General features: G+C 43.0%; 1 protein-coding gene across 1 annotated transcript; it reads right to left on the bottom strand.

Annotated features, from left to right (window-relative positions):
* Positions 1–636: 636 nt before the first annotated feature.
* Positions 637–14,449, bottom strand: LOC308459386 (synaptotagmin-5-like). The gene is made up of 8 exons (XM_080974714.1): positions 14,317–14,449; positions 12,470–12,633; positions 10,881–11,097; positions 9,845–9,960; positions 8,226–8,621; positions 3,471–3,590; positions 2,283–2,394; positions 637–940 (listed from the first exon to the last, which is right to left on the bottom strand). Exons 2-8 carry the CDS (start codon positions 12,554–12,556, stop codon positions 639–641), a joined length of 1,350 nt encoding a protein of 449 aa, XP_080830840.1. The 5' UTR covers positions 12,557–12,633; positions 14,317–14,449; the 3' UTR covers positions 637–638.
* Between the last annotated feature and the right edge of the window lie 480 nt (positions 14,450–14,929).

Raw genomic sequence — 14,929 nt, 5'->3', positions numbered from 1 at the left:
CGGATTCAGAGGGGACTTCAGCGGTCTAAGCCTAGCAGACGTAGGGCTGCGCGCCTCGGATGTGAAGCAAACAATGAACTGCAATAAACACTTTTGTATATAAGAAGAGACAGGCGTTGGTCTTTTGTGAGCTGAGACTTGAGGCAGCCCTGACAGGCACCAATAAAAAACATACAGTTATTTTGGCTTTTTGCTTGTTTGTTTGGCAGGAGAGTTGCCTGCTTTTTTCTTAGTGTCATGGGGCACATGTGGTGTTTGCTCTGTCTTTTTTTTTTGTGGGGGCTGGGTTCTGAACATTGCCAGTTTTTCTTCTGTGAAATGGGTATTTTTTTGATGCCCACAACAGTTTCTTTGATTTCCATCTATGCTCCTTGGCCCAGTATCCTTGTTTGCTATAAAGTACAATGGCACAGTGGCCGTGATGGGGAAAATCCTTTTCTTCAATGGAAACACCTGTGAGAATGAAAAGAAATAAGTTTTGCATGAAAGAAGTTTGTGGCCTCTACTACTGCTGCTCTGACCAAACTCTGTCGGTCATTATTCACCTCTGCTTAAGAGGGCTTGCTTGGATGCTACAGTAGCTCCTAGTGTTAAGGAGGAAAGTTTGGGCACATCCACATAACTGCGAAATCCAACTTTTAAATGAGCAAAGGGTGCCACTTAGCTACAGGATGCTGGATGGACTGTGCCATGCGATGCCAGTGGTCATTCATATCATTGGGTCCTCGTTTCCCCAGCACAGCCTGTCCTACAAGCTGCTTGCTTCTGGGACGCAGCTCATAAATGGAAATGAGGAGAGCACAATCCCAAACTATAGGCTGAGGCAGGTGGAACAGGAAGGTTTCATTGAAGACAGTAATTGATGTGAGGGTCTTGGGCTTGGATTTCTGATGCTTCTGCTTATGGAGATTGCAGAAGACATCGATCCTTGCATATATACCTGGAACAGAAAGCGCATCAGAAGGAGTGGCAACATGAAAAGTTATTGTCCCAAGATCACAACTATTCCTCTGAACTGGGCAGAGATTTAATAATTTATCTTTTCCTTGCATTGAGGCTGAGAGGGAGGAATTTGACGATTATTGGAAGCAGTAATAACTTCTATCTCTGTGAGAGGGAGGACTACAAATGTCTGTGACACAGCCATACAGGAGAGGCAAAAGCAGGAAGAATCTAACACTGCAAATGAGATATAATGTGCTAAGGCTTCAGAAGCACTAAGAACAACATACGGTACTCTGGAGCAAACTGGATATGCATATTAATCTCTAACTGGATTGCAAGAAAGCAACTACAGAATATAAAACAAGGGTTCTAGTAGGGCTGCCATATTTCAAAAAGCAAAAACCAGGATACATCGAAAGTTTGTTTTTTTTAGGAAGACCCCAAAATTCTTGAGCTTTTTTTTAAAGGAAAACCCGAAAGGGCAAAGTGTTGCTTTTTGGAAATTCACCTCACCTTTGAAATCCCAGTAATGTCCAGGAAAATCCAGATGTATGGTAGCCCTAGTTCTAGAGATCTTTTGGAAATTTAGATAAACATGAATCTCATATTCCAGTAAACCAAAAAAGCAAGCCTGTAGTCCTCATCTTTGTATGGAAAAGCCTTGTAGTTTTGTATCTGCTGGTGTCAGAGATCAAAGCTGGACTTCCATTTATCAGAAGATAAGGGTCCATATATAGTTCCCCCACTCCCTTCAATTATTATTATTTGGTCATTTCTCCAGCCCACCTATCTCAGTTTTTGTGCTCTATTGCCTTTCAGCACTATGCTACATCCATTCTCTTCAGTCACACCTTTGGACCACTTCCTGCACTACAGCCTGAAACAACTTCAAGGGGACAGAGATATTGAGCTGGGATTTCAAGATTGACTTTATGCTTTTAATGCATGGGGTGAGGAGAAAATGATCAATTCCCAAGACACTCTCCACCTTCAACTGTGTATCTGAAGAAGTGTGCTTGCACACGAAAGCTCATACCAAGAACTAACTTAGTTGGTCTTAAAGGTGCTACTGGAAGGATTTTTTTATTTTGACTATGGCAGACCAACACGGCTACCTATCTGTAACAACATCCACCTTCAACTATTACTGCTACAGTGTCTGTAGAACTTTAATCTGGCTCTAATGATACCAAGACTCTACATCTCTGGGTCAGTTTTTATCAACATATTCAAGAATACACCTCTCTTGTGAGTCACCTCTTTCCAGGTGGGACAGCAGGTCAGAAGGAGGAAGCACCCAAACATCAGGCAAAGAACAAGAAAACAGATATATTTACGTTTCTCTGGACTGTTGTACAAGAAGGCAGTTTTCACTTTCAGTAGCCCAACCTCTATCTTCTGAGAGATCGGAAGGCACTTCAGTGACACAAGAACTTCTCCGACTGTGTCCTGTGAAAAGATGTAAGAGAAACGCTGGAGGGGAAGGCCAGCAAATCCACTTGCAATTCTCCTTCAGCCTTACCAACCTTGAGGCCCAGGAATTTCCTTAGGATTGGAATGGGGAAGAGAGAAATCAGCTATGGCTTATTGCCACCCACTTTTTATTTTCCGACTGTTTCTTACTCTATTGCTTCTATGGACAAGGGGTGGCAGTTTCTTCCTGTAGATGCTTGTGGGCAACAATTCATGGCGGTGAAAGGTATTAAGTTGTTCAAAAGCCACAGAGTGAAAGTCTACTTGGCACAGAGTGGGCTGCTCTAAGTGAAAAACAGGGTGGGAACTATTACTAAGACCGTTGGTTGTTTAATCTGTTCAAATGTATTGTGTGCATGTTTGTGTTCTACCCAGGTATTTGGTTAAACGGGCTTAATTTTTGTCGTACTTTTGCTTGTTTTCCTTACAACAGAATAGTTAATTTCTTGTTTATTTGATTTGGTAAGATTCAACAAGGATATTGAAATCCCTCGGGCCTGTTGTCTTTTACATTTCATCTTGTTGGTTTCAGCCTGGTTTTCCAGCTTGCCAAAATTACATCAAATCTTAATTCTGTTTTTTATGGTGTTAGCTATTCCTTCCAGCTTTGTGTCATCTGCAAATTTATAAGCATCCCATCTATAAACAGGAACTCTGCAGCTCTGATAATGCACGAATCATGTCTTCGTAATTTTGAGAATTTTCTGGGTGATCTCTCTTTGTGGCAGTCTGCTTGTGTGACAGAAATCCACTTGCACAAAGGGACTTGCTATTTCTCTTTTTCCACCCCCCTCTAACCCCTCCCCACCAGGCACCCTCAAAATCATTTCTGGAGTGTTCCCTCAACACTTGGGAGCAGATTTTGTGGGTGAATTGAAGGCTGCAGGGGTGAGAAAGGGAAGTAGATGCCCCGTTCCATCAGCAAGTGGCTGCTCGCACTACTCTTGATCTCACCTTCTGTGTCAATAACCTGGAATTTTTATTTTGTAATAAAAAAATTAATGTAGGATTTTGAGAATTCTCCCACGGTAATGAAGAAAACCCACAGCTACCTTTGTCGCCTTCTGTAATTCTTCACAGAATTCGATCTTTCTGGAAGTATTAAGTGCATTCAGAGCTATTCTCACTTCCCCCAGAGACAAATGCCGGGAATATCTGTCAAAGTGTTTAACCTATGGAATAATTGACATCATAAAATAATAACAATAACAATAACAGTAATAATCTGTATTGATTTATGGTGTTTATTCCTGAAATGCTTCACACGCATTTATCCCTGCAATTCATATATATATATGCATAGAAATGATGATGATGATGATGATGATGATATACTAATGGCCCTATAAATTAGGCCAACGATATTATCCCTATGGATGGTGGACTGAAGAGAGATAGTGGTTTGCTTAAAGCCACACAAAGAGCTCAAAAGTGAGGCAATATTTAAACTGAAGATTTCTACACATAGACCACCATAGTATATGAAGTTTGAAAAGACAAATCAGTAGGTCGTAGTCAATTAATCTTTACTCAGAGTAGACCCACTAAAATTAGTGGACATGACTAACCGAGTGTAGTCTGAGAAACAGTTCAGGCTTCCTCAACCTTGGCCCTCCAGATGTTTTGAGACTACAATTCCCATCATCCCTGACCACTGGTCCTGCTAGCTAGGGATCATGGGAGTTGTAGGCCAAAAACATCTGGAGGGCCAAGGTTGAGGAAGCCTGAGTTACCGTAGTTGAATACAGCCCAGTATTTCCTGCAAAGGTCATAAGACCTCAGGGGAATTTCCACTCAGATATGAAACACGGTGTTGAAATTCTAGGCCTTACTCTGCTCACGCAAATTGCTTAAAGAACATTTTCCTGCGTCACGTAAGTTGACCCTAGATGCTGTGTCTCAGTTCAGGTGTTATTCATGTGATTTCCACATGAATATTTTGCTTTTCATTCTGTATTCCTTCTTGGTTAGTACTGGGAGGGAAGGGCGAGTGCAAAAGTTTGCACTCCATTAATTAATTAATTAATTAATATTACATTTATATCCCACTTTTTCTCCAAGGGGCTCAAGGTGGCATATATGGTTCTCCCCCACCCCGTTTTTTCCTCACAACAACTTTGTGAGGTAAAGTTAGTCAGAGAAAGTGACTGGCCCAAGGTCACCCATTGTACTTCAAGGCTCGGTGTGGATTTGAACCCTGGCCTTCCAGGCCATAGTACAGCAGTACAACCACTACCCAACACTGGTTTTCTGGGAAATAATCTTCATAACTATCTTACACTTATTTGAACAGACATCCCACCATATTCCTTATTATAACACAAGTTCCATGCTGTTGCTTTTCTCATTATCTGATTTGTTCAGTTGCTGCCTCCCTTTCACACTGGGGTTGATAAAAGCACTATTTCGTTCACCTCATCAACAAACACATCAACATTTTATCCATTTGCTTTTTTGTGTAGTTCACAAAAACAGTTTCCCCTACATGCAAGATAAAATGTAGGTATAAACCTCCACCAAGCAGCCTGAGAAGCTTGGGGGAGGATTTTTTTTTTTTTAAAGTTGGCTAAAGAGCCCAATATATTGAGAAAAAAGGAAACATACGCTGACAGGAAATGCACAAATAGCAGTAATGGGGCACCATGTGTCAAGCCAAGCAAAAGGAAATTGAACAAAGTGGAACAGAGGGCAACCGCATGTACCCCATGGTTGCAGGAAAGACATGCATTTATTGGAGATTTCCACAAGATGGAGGCATTGCTCCATAGGCAGCTGAAAGATCAGCAGTTCAGATCTATGATGCACCTAGTTTTTTATTTACAATTTGAAATTATATCGTTACATGCTTTGAAAGGGTTTTCTGCCCCACCCCACCCCTCAAACCACATGACTAGAGCCCTGTGTTTATTTGAGGCGATTTCTTGCCTCATTTTGAGAACAGCCACTTCATGTATGAAATGCCATAAAACTTCAGCTTGCAAGTCTCAGTCTTAGTTAGTTGGTGTTAGGGCAACGGTGATGCTTAGCATCTGTATGTATCGGAAAAGCCTACCAACCTGGAGCTTACTTTTCTGTGTATAACTTCATCCAGAGTTGCTTTCTAAGCCTATTATTTATACAACAGCAAAAGATCTGGACCTTTCTCTGCTTCTGTGTGGTGGCTAGTACTGCAAGCAAGATCCACACTTTCACTGTGTGTGTGTGTCTTATATCAGATTCCCAATGAATTACAGTGGTATGTTGGTTTTCAAACGCATTGGTTTCCAAATGCCAAAAACCCAGAAGTAAGTGTTCCAGTTTTCGAACATTTTTCGGAAACCGAACGTCCGATGCAGCTGTTGGCTATTGTTTCTGGGGCGCTTGCACCAATCAGAAGCTGCGCCTTGGTTTTCAAACATTTTGGAAGTCAAACGGACTTCTGGAACGGATTAAGTTTGGTGCTTTTGTTTTTGCTATTTACTTTGCGTTTTTGTTTTTGAGGCTTTTTCGGTTAATTTGTTTTTGTGACTGTGTGGAACCCAGTTCAGCTACTGATTGATTGATTGATTGATTGTGTGACCATGGAAATGGATAAAAGCCCCCCCACCCAAACAATAACTATCAGCAGTGCAGGTAAGAAAAAATATTAATGCTAATTTTTATCATCTACAATACTGTCTTATTTATTTTATAGTACAGTACATTGATTATTGCTTTCATTTCATGGATCAATGGTCTTGTTAGACAGTAAAAATCATGTTGAATTGCTGTTTTAGGGGTTGTTTTTAGAAGTCTGGAATGAATTAATCCATTTTGCATTACTTTCTATGGGAAAGTGCACCTTGGTTTTGGAACACTTTGGTTTTGGAACGGACTTCCATTAACGGATTAAGTTTGAGAACCAAGGAACCACTGTATACCCCAGCCAATCCACACTTCACAAGATAACAAAGATTGCAGGGTGTAGAGGGAGGGAAGAGTGCTCAGCCCCACCTGCAGCCACTGCTTTCCCCTTGCAACTGCCCTCAGGCCTCCCCTTCCTCTTCAGATAGGCTCACTTCCATTTTTGGAGTCTTGCGGGGGGGGGGGCATTTGCAGTGAGGAATCAGGAGCAGGCAGAAGAGTTCAGTACCGCCTCCTCCTCCTCACCATTACACCCCTGCAAGTCCCTTTGCAGTCCAGGCTGGGAACTGTGTCTTTCCCTCAGCTAGGAGTGATGGCACCTCTCAAATGTGTGGGGAGGACCTATACATGATTTTGGCAGCTCAACTGTCTATTGCAGCTCAAAGGAAAATGGCTCAGAATCTCACATTGGACCTTACTGTATGTAGATGTGACTTGAGATTTAAACAAGGGCTGTAACTTCCAGGTGCTTTCCACATGATATGGCGTTGCCTTCTTACACATACATACAGCAAGACCAACATTTGCAAGGCAACCATCATTACAAGCCTGGGAGATTTGGAATTACACTTGACTTCAGTATACTTTATTTATACGAGAACAACCTCCATTTTCATCTCTCTCTCTTGGGACTGGACTTGGTTACTCACCTTAAATACAGACGAACCTATGTTACATGCCTCTTATTTGTTTTGTTTTTTCCACCTTTAAAAAATATTTCTTATAACTGTTTTTCATGTTATATGTGCACTGGAAAACAGCAACAGCAACAACCGGGGGGAAACAAACATAACATTTCACAAGGACAGGAAGAAACACCACGGACAGAATAACTGCCAACCAGGAAGAACAAGGATATAACTTGAGGGCCTCACTTGTAGTTCTATAAATCATCTAATGTGTCAGCACGAATGGAAGTTATTCATATTGCAGTTGTTGTATAAGGGATTCTTATTTTGACTGGAATGTAATTGAAATTAATAAGATTTTGGAATGCAGAAATAAAGAAAATAATCAAACCATCAAATCTAGCATGCAGGGGGCCACCTAAATTATATAATTTAGTACAGTGGTACCTTGGTTTACGAACTTAATCCATTCCGGACGTCCGTTCTTAAACCAAGGCACGCTTTCCCTAGTGAAGCCTCCTGCCGCCGGTGCCCTTCCACCGTTCAGATTCCATTCTTAGACCAAGGTAAAGTTCGCAAACCAGGACATTACTTCTGGTTTTACGGAGTTTGTAAACCGGATTGTTTGTAAACAGGGCTGTTCTTAAACCGAGGTACCACTGTATTTGAATGAATGGTATTAGAAATTGTATTATAATTTGGTATTGTTATAATGAGGCTATTATTGGATTGTAATTGAAAAATTAATAAAAATTCTTATTAGAAAATATTTTGAAAGTCTATTTAAAAAAATATGTGGGGAAGAGGAATGGAAGAGAGGAACCTTGGGTGAAGCAGGTCTCTGGGCTACCGAGGAGAGGAATCAGCATAACAGAAGCACAGAAGGGACCCTGAGGATCATCTAGTCCAACCCCCTGCAATGCAGGAATATGCAGCTGTCTCATACTGGGATTGAACCCGCAACCTTGCCTTGGCATTATTAGCACCATGCTCTATCCAACTGAGCTATCCATGCTGACATCCTTAATATTCTAGGGCATATCCACTCCCTTGAAGCCACGTGCCACTAATTCACCCGAGCCCCCACCTGCTTGCACTGCAGCAACAACCAGGCTTGCCAAGACTCCATTACCATCCACTGAGACACACTAGCATGGGACTCACCCATATCATCTGGCCTGCTTTTTTCTGGGAACAGAACTTTAGTGCTAAAACACTGAACCAGGAATGTGGGAAGCTCTCCTGTAAATGCGCCCTTCTGTAAAACTATAGAAGACTACCCACTATCGCTCTCACCTGTAACTTGATGCTGCTCCTTGTCAGTTCGGCCTCCTGCAGGGTACAAGTAAACTGATCTCCAAAGTCTGGGCTGCTGGAGTTCTTTGCCACGTGGGTCTGCCATTCGTGGACAATATACTGGAGATCAGGAGACTGGGAGGAAGCCCAGCTCAGCAGCCTAACCTTGACAAAGGTGTTGGTGCACTGTTGGGTGGGTAGGCCCAGGGCTCCTGTGACGGTCAAGAGGAGCTCCAGCTGCTCTTTGTTGTAGAGAAGCGAGAACTTCAGTTTGCCTGGATACTCATCAGAAACAACTGCATCACTACTCAAGTTGCCCATTTCGTGGCTATTTTCTGAAGCTGGTGGTGAAAAGCAGATCCCAAGCTTCTTGAGCTCCTTTTGGATTCTTTGGATCTGGACAAAATGAGAAAGGTGTGCTCTTAAAAGTGACTGACTTCTGAGTAAACATACATTGGGTTGAACTGTTTATAGGCATATTTATTCATAAAAAATACTTGTATACCATCATTTTAAAAGGATCAAATGGTGGTTTACAACAATTATATATACACAATTAAAAAACACAGATCACTAGCTATTACAAAAAATGTTTTTCTTAATTGTATAGGCCCGGCAGAAGAAAAGTCTTCAGCAAATGTTTAAAGGTTAATGCAGAAGATGCCTACTGAATCTATATTCTACAGGGTTGGGCCAATGAAAGTTTCATGTGGATGTTCAAGGAGTTTCACCAGCTTGTGGAACAACCAGCGACGCTCCTATGGATGATCTCAGTGATCAAGCAGGGGAAGAAGCCCCTAAGGTATTTTGAACCTAAGATAAATTAATACAAGGGCCCGGAACCTGGCTCAGTAGTGGATGGGCAGCCGCTGCAGATGTTATAATGGTGATGCCACATGTCGACAGCCATGTGTCCCCATCAGCAGTCTGGCCGCCACTTTCTGCAGCAGCTGGAGCTCCCAAAGAACAGACATCCATAGAGCACATTGCAGTAAACCAGCCCCAGTGCATGAACTACAGTGGTTAGGCTATTCCTGTCCAGGAAAGGTTGTAGCTGACCAACCACACTTTGGCTTCTAGTGACAGGAATGTACCCAAGAGTACCCAAGCTTACATATCTGCACTTCCAGAGGAAGTGTGACCCTGTCCAGAATGGGTAACTTGCCTACCTCCCAGACATGGGAATCGCCCTCTCAAAGAGCTTCTATTTTTCCAGGATTTAAACAGTTTATTGGACCTCATCTAATCCAGCACTGCATTCGGACACCAGTCCAGAGCTTGCATAACCACTCCTGATTCAAATGTTATGGAGTAGTAGAGGTGCATGTCATCAGCATACCAGTGACACCTTGCTCCAAGACTCCTAATGAGTGCTCCCAATAGCTTCATATAGATGTTAAATTAATTATATAGGTTCAGTTGATTAAAATAAAAAACAAAACAAAAAAAAAACCATTTAAAAGAGTTGGAAAACTCTTCAGGCATTGGAGGGTGGGGTTCTGATGTTACCAACACCAGCCAATCACTGCTATGCACAGCTGCGCACTGGCACAACCAATTTACCCCAAACTCAATCCCAGGCAGGTAATTCCACGTATGGTTGCAACTATTATACTTGCCTTGACCTCTTGAACATACTCTCGAGCGATGCCAAGAAGAGGTGTCTGCGATCTTACCCCCTCGAAGGCATTCTCTTCTGTTATCCTTCTCCAGGCTTCATTGGCAAATTTTCTTTCTGCAAGAACAAACATAGCTAAGTGCATATCATCAGAGACAAGTAGGTCCATACAGGAATATAAGGAGGGAAGGAACAAATATTTTTCAAAAAGGATTCTTGATGGGTTGGAGCAGCAAAGGGTGGTGTCCACTTGCCCTGGTTGGGCAGAAGACAGAAAGGGCAATAGGCAGAGCTAGGGTGAATGATAGGCAGAGCCAACTAATATCAGTTTCATCCCCACCCTCCTCCCTTCTGAGTTATGTAGCACTGAGACTAAGGAGGAGGCTGAAGTGGAGGGAAGAAAGCAGGTGGGTGGGGGCTGGCTGAGAGCAGACCAAGGTTGGTGGGCAGTGCCCCATTCTCCTGGATGGACCAGCCTCTGCTTGGTTGGAGGAACCCATAGAAACTTTTTATTACAAAGTAATGAGGTCATAAGGAAATGATACCTCCTACCAAGTTTTGCGTTAGAGTATTGTACAATAAAATGAAAAGCTGCTCACATAGGTATCATGCAGCACCTGAGCCACACATTTGTCATCATGCACCTAGATATAATGCCCTCTTTGTGTTTTCCTGCACCTGTGCAGCTTCCATGCTTGCAACTCCCCCCATTCAGATTAATGGAAGGAGAGGGGATATGGAAAGGGGATTCGCTCGCAGAGCTATGCCTCCATTGACATGAATGGGGAAGCTCTTCTAAAGAGCAGCTGCAGCTCTTGCATTGCCTTCAGTTCTTTCCTAGTTAGGCTGCAAGTGTTCCTGACAAGAGTAAGAAGCAAGCCCAGGAGAGCGAGGCTTATTCAAGTCACACTCCAACAAGCCTTGTCTTTTTGTGATAGGTCATCGTGATTTTCCGCCTAATTTGGCTTGGTCCTTGATATAATTGTTCAACCCAAAGGAACACATGCTTCTTATCCACAATGTTCTCTGTAACGTACCTTCCCATAATCTGCAGGACTTCCGGCATCTGCTCAGTTGGCAAGTCAGAATGATTAATGCCACCACCAGCAGGAGAACAGACAGTGCCAACATGCCATATTTCCAGATATCGGGGAAGGGCAGCTGAAGTAGGCTGAGCTTTGGTTGGGTCATAGCTCCCTGCTGGAAACAGAATGGATGCCCTTCAAGACTACTAGCAGCCACATCATGTTCAATCTGTACCATGGAAATGGAACCACATGGAACAATGTCCTCCAGATGTTGGGCTCCCAATCCTCATCATTCCTAGCAAGTATGGCCAATGAACATCTGGAGGGTACCACATTGGTAATCCCTGGCCTAAAACAAGGTTGGCAAGCCTGCAGTCCAGATCTAGCTAGGCAATGGATTTGATGTGGCTGCTAACCCCCTTCTTTCCCCCCACTGAAGGCTGGTCTCTACCATGAATGGAGAACCACAGCTTTGTACTGGGGAGGAAAATCCCCTGTCCCTAGACCCATCACTCAGATAAGAGGTTTCAACTTTTAAATATGTAAAAAGCAAAAGCAAATGGGCAAGTGTTGCAAAATGCCTGAATATGTAACTGCAGCTGAAATAACACGATATCTACATGGCCAGAATTTAGTTTTCAATTAGGCTTATTGCCCTTTCCTTCAAGCTGCATTCCCAAGCTATCCAGCTTGCCAAGGCCAGGCCGGTGACCTGTATGAGTCTTACATTGTCCACTGGAACCTATATATTATGGGGCCATCTCTTTAACCCTGTTTTGAGTAGCTTGCTTATTAATAAAAATAAGCAGTGCAGATAAATACAGTTCTTCAAGTCAACATGCAGACATGTCACCGCTGCGAAAGCAGAGTTTAGACAAGATCCAAAGAAGCCAACGTGAAAACCTTAACTGTGCCAACAAAGGTGAACACTAACGGGGGGAAAGCGGTTGCCTGAGTTACAGTCCTGAATTATGGGATCTGCAGCTTAGCAATCGTACTGTGCAAAATATTAACGAAATATTATCTCTTCAAAATATTTTACGCACATATATTTATCCATTCTTTTCCAGATATCTTGTGCCCCAACTTTAAAAACCAAAACAATGATGAGTCAGTCATGCCTTGTTATTCATGCTTACTTGACTCTCCCTGTTGTGGCTGCTGCTGCCACAACAGGGGAGAGGGATCTCGGGTATGCTGATTCAGTGCACCCAATTCCCAGAAGCTATGCTGCTTAGTTCATGTGAATGGATGGGCAATCTGCAGATTTGCTGGATGCAGACAATCTCAGACGGTGCACAGGATGTTCAGTCATTGGAACTCAGGAGGAGATGCCAATGCTGGCAAAGTGCAGCCACATGCCACACCGTGCCTCCTCTTTGCAAGCACCTCTTTCCACAATTCTGATTGTCCTCCAGAGTAGAAAGGCATATTCCATGTTATCATGTCTCAGTGGGAATCCACAGGAGAGCCAGTTTGCTTATGATTATCCTACAACAGGTGTCTCAAGCTCCTGGCACACTGTGAACCTACCACCTCCACTTGCCACAACACACCCACCCACCCACTCACCCACAAGCCACAACTTCGAATCATACCTTTTCAGATGCCTGCTTGAGAAGGGAGATCCTGGTGCTTGCTGCAAAAAAGTGGTGTAGGACTTGCAGTGCAGAAAGGGCTGGCATGCTTCACCAGAAAAACAAGTTCTGCCTCATACAGCAAGAAAACTGGGATACAACTGATCTGGATTCATTCTGCAGAGCTGATAAATAAGATCTTTATCTCCTTTCCCTAGAACAAAGTGCATGTGCCCAGGTGCCCAGATCTCTTTTAAGGCTCAGGATCAGCATCTGGGACTACTTTCAGATGACACCAAATCTATTAGCTACCTTCTTGGTAAACATGGAGCATCTGCACTCCCCTGATTTATGTTGCCCCAAAGCATTTTGTACTTGGCCAACACGGAACCAACTTCCTAGAGCTATTGCACCGTACATTTTAATAGGTGTGTTCAGTCACCATGAAACCAGTACATGTTTAGGACAAGAGTAACTAACCTGGGGTGGCTTTGTGTTTTCCTAAAAGTAACAGATTGCTCCAGAATTCTGATTAGAAATATAGGATTCCATGGAAATTTGGATGCAAGTGTCCTAACAGGGGCCAACTGGGCAATGTGTGCTCAGAGAGACATGCACACATCATCATTCCTATAGGTAAGAGAGTTTTTCAGCATAGCTAGATTGAATTGCCATAGTCCCACTTTCCAGAATGTGACAGAATATTTTAAAATTCCATTCTCCCAGATCTAACTCAGCTCTCTACACACTGGACCGAAGTGTATCAGAAGGAATGTTTCACACATGCAAAATCTGCAGCTGCACTGATGGGCACGTGCCTGTTTCAGACCTTCTGAATTCAGAAATACTTTGAAATTATCACAAATGCCAGAATTCGGAAGCTATTAATGATGCCATGGTGTGCCAATTGCACCTCTTTTTAGACTAGCAAGGAAAACAAAGAAAAATCCAGCAGACATTTTTAAAAAGCAGTTGCGCTAGTTTGCTTATTATATTCCAGTATTGTGTCTACCCACATAGAGCTCCCTGTTGCGCAGCATCTTCTGCAGCATAGCTGACCCCATATAAAGTAGACTGCCAGTTCCAGTTACTCACCTGTTAAAAAGCCAACTGATATTTTGCAGAGGGTTTGGCACAAGAGCAAAGGAAACAAATTCAAATAGAATGGAACAATAGAAATAGCATGTAAAGAGGGCTGACAAAGTACAGTAGTATTTCGTAGCCCTAAGCAGGGGGAAAGGTATTCCCATATAAACCAAGAGGGCACCCCCAGATTTCTCATGCAACAGAGGGATCAGGGGTGCATGGGCTTCCTGGCAATACCAAGAACAGTGCAACAGCTGGGCTCACGTGGGAGGGCAGCCCTTGAATTCTGAAACACGTCACATTGTCTAGCTTACTAACCTCAGGTGTAGTGGAGGATGCTACCCTGTTACCAATTTTGAGTAAGTTTCAATTGCTAGTCCAATCATCTTCAGAATTTGAAATGGGGGTGCCATTCTGACCTTTGCCTCAGAAGGCAAAATGCCTTTCGTCAGCCCTCTAGTTATCACAATTACACATCTTCTGAGATACTCACGGAAGCATATGTGGTTTATCCTCACAACCACCCTGTGAAGTAGGTTAGTTTGACTGGCCCAATGTCACCCAGTAAGCTTCATGGGAGAGAAGGGATTTGAACCTGGTTTCCCACATTGTAGTCCCACACTTTTAACCACTGTGCCACACTGACTCTTACCCATCTAAGGCATTTGCTAGAGGAAAAATACACATCATTAGAGGTGTTCCCCTCACTTACATGTGATCATCTCATGCGTGACCGCATATATGCGTGGCACTGAGAAATAACTAAATAATTCAATTCATACCTGGAAATGGCAGGAAAGAGCTTGAGAGTCCCTTGTGGCTCATGAGAAGACCTTCCCCAGAGCCCAAAGAGGACATCAGTGAGGGCAGAGAAGAGACTGGAGGCATGGCAGGCCTTTGTTTAGGCTGCTCAGCCTCCCCGCCTAACAGCTGGTGTGTCTGGCAGTGCAGCAGTAGCAGCCATTTTCCAAGCGTCCTCCAGCAAGAAGCAGAGCTTCAGTTCTTGTTGTGAATATTTTTGGATACAGTGTTTTTGGTATGGATCAAAGAGAAAGCAGTACAAAGGGCATTTAAAGGGTGCTCCCCACTTTACACAATTTCACTTATGCACACAATTTCACTTATGAACACAACCCCCACGTAAATAGGGGACAAACACATCTGTATTTAATCTGCTATATGTTTGGGAAATTTGCTTGTCCATTTGCTATGAGTTTGGAGACACCTCTTAAGATATCATTACCAAATTTTGCGCAATGTTTCCTCACATCAAGGAACAGGTTTTCATCTATGTTTGAATATACAACTGGATGCCATTTTGAATCAAGATGGTGCATCGAACCTTTCAAAACTGCACTGATTTGAACCACCAATTGCAAAACTTAACTGATTTGG

The sequence above is a fragment of the Podarcis pityusensis genome, assembly GCF_964106645.2.
Source record: "Podarcis pityusensis genome assembly, chromosome: 1".
Lineage (NCBI taxonomy): Eukaryota > Metazoa > Chordata > Lepidosauria > Squamata > Lacertidae > Podarcis > Podarcis pityusensis.
This window is presented reverse-complemented; position numbering and strand designations above follow the sequence as displayed.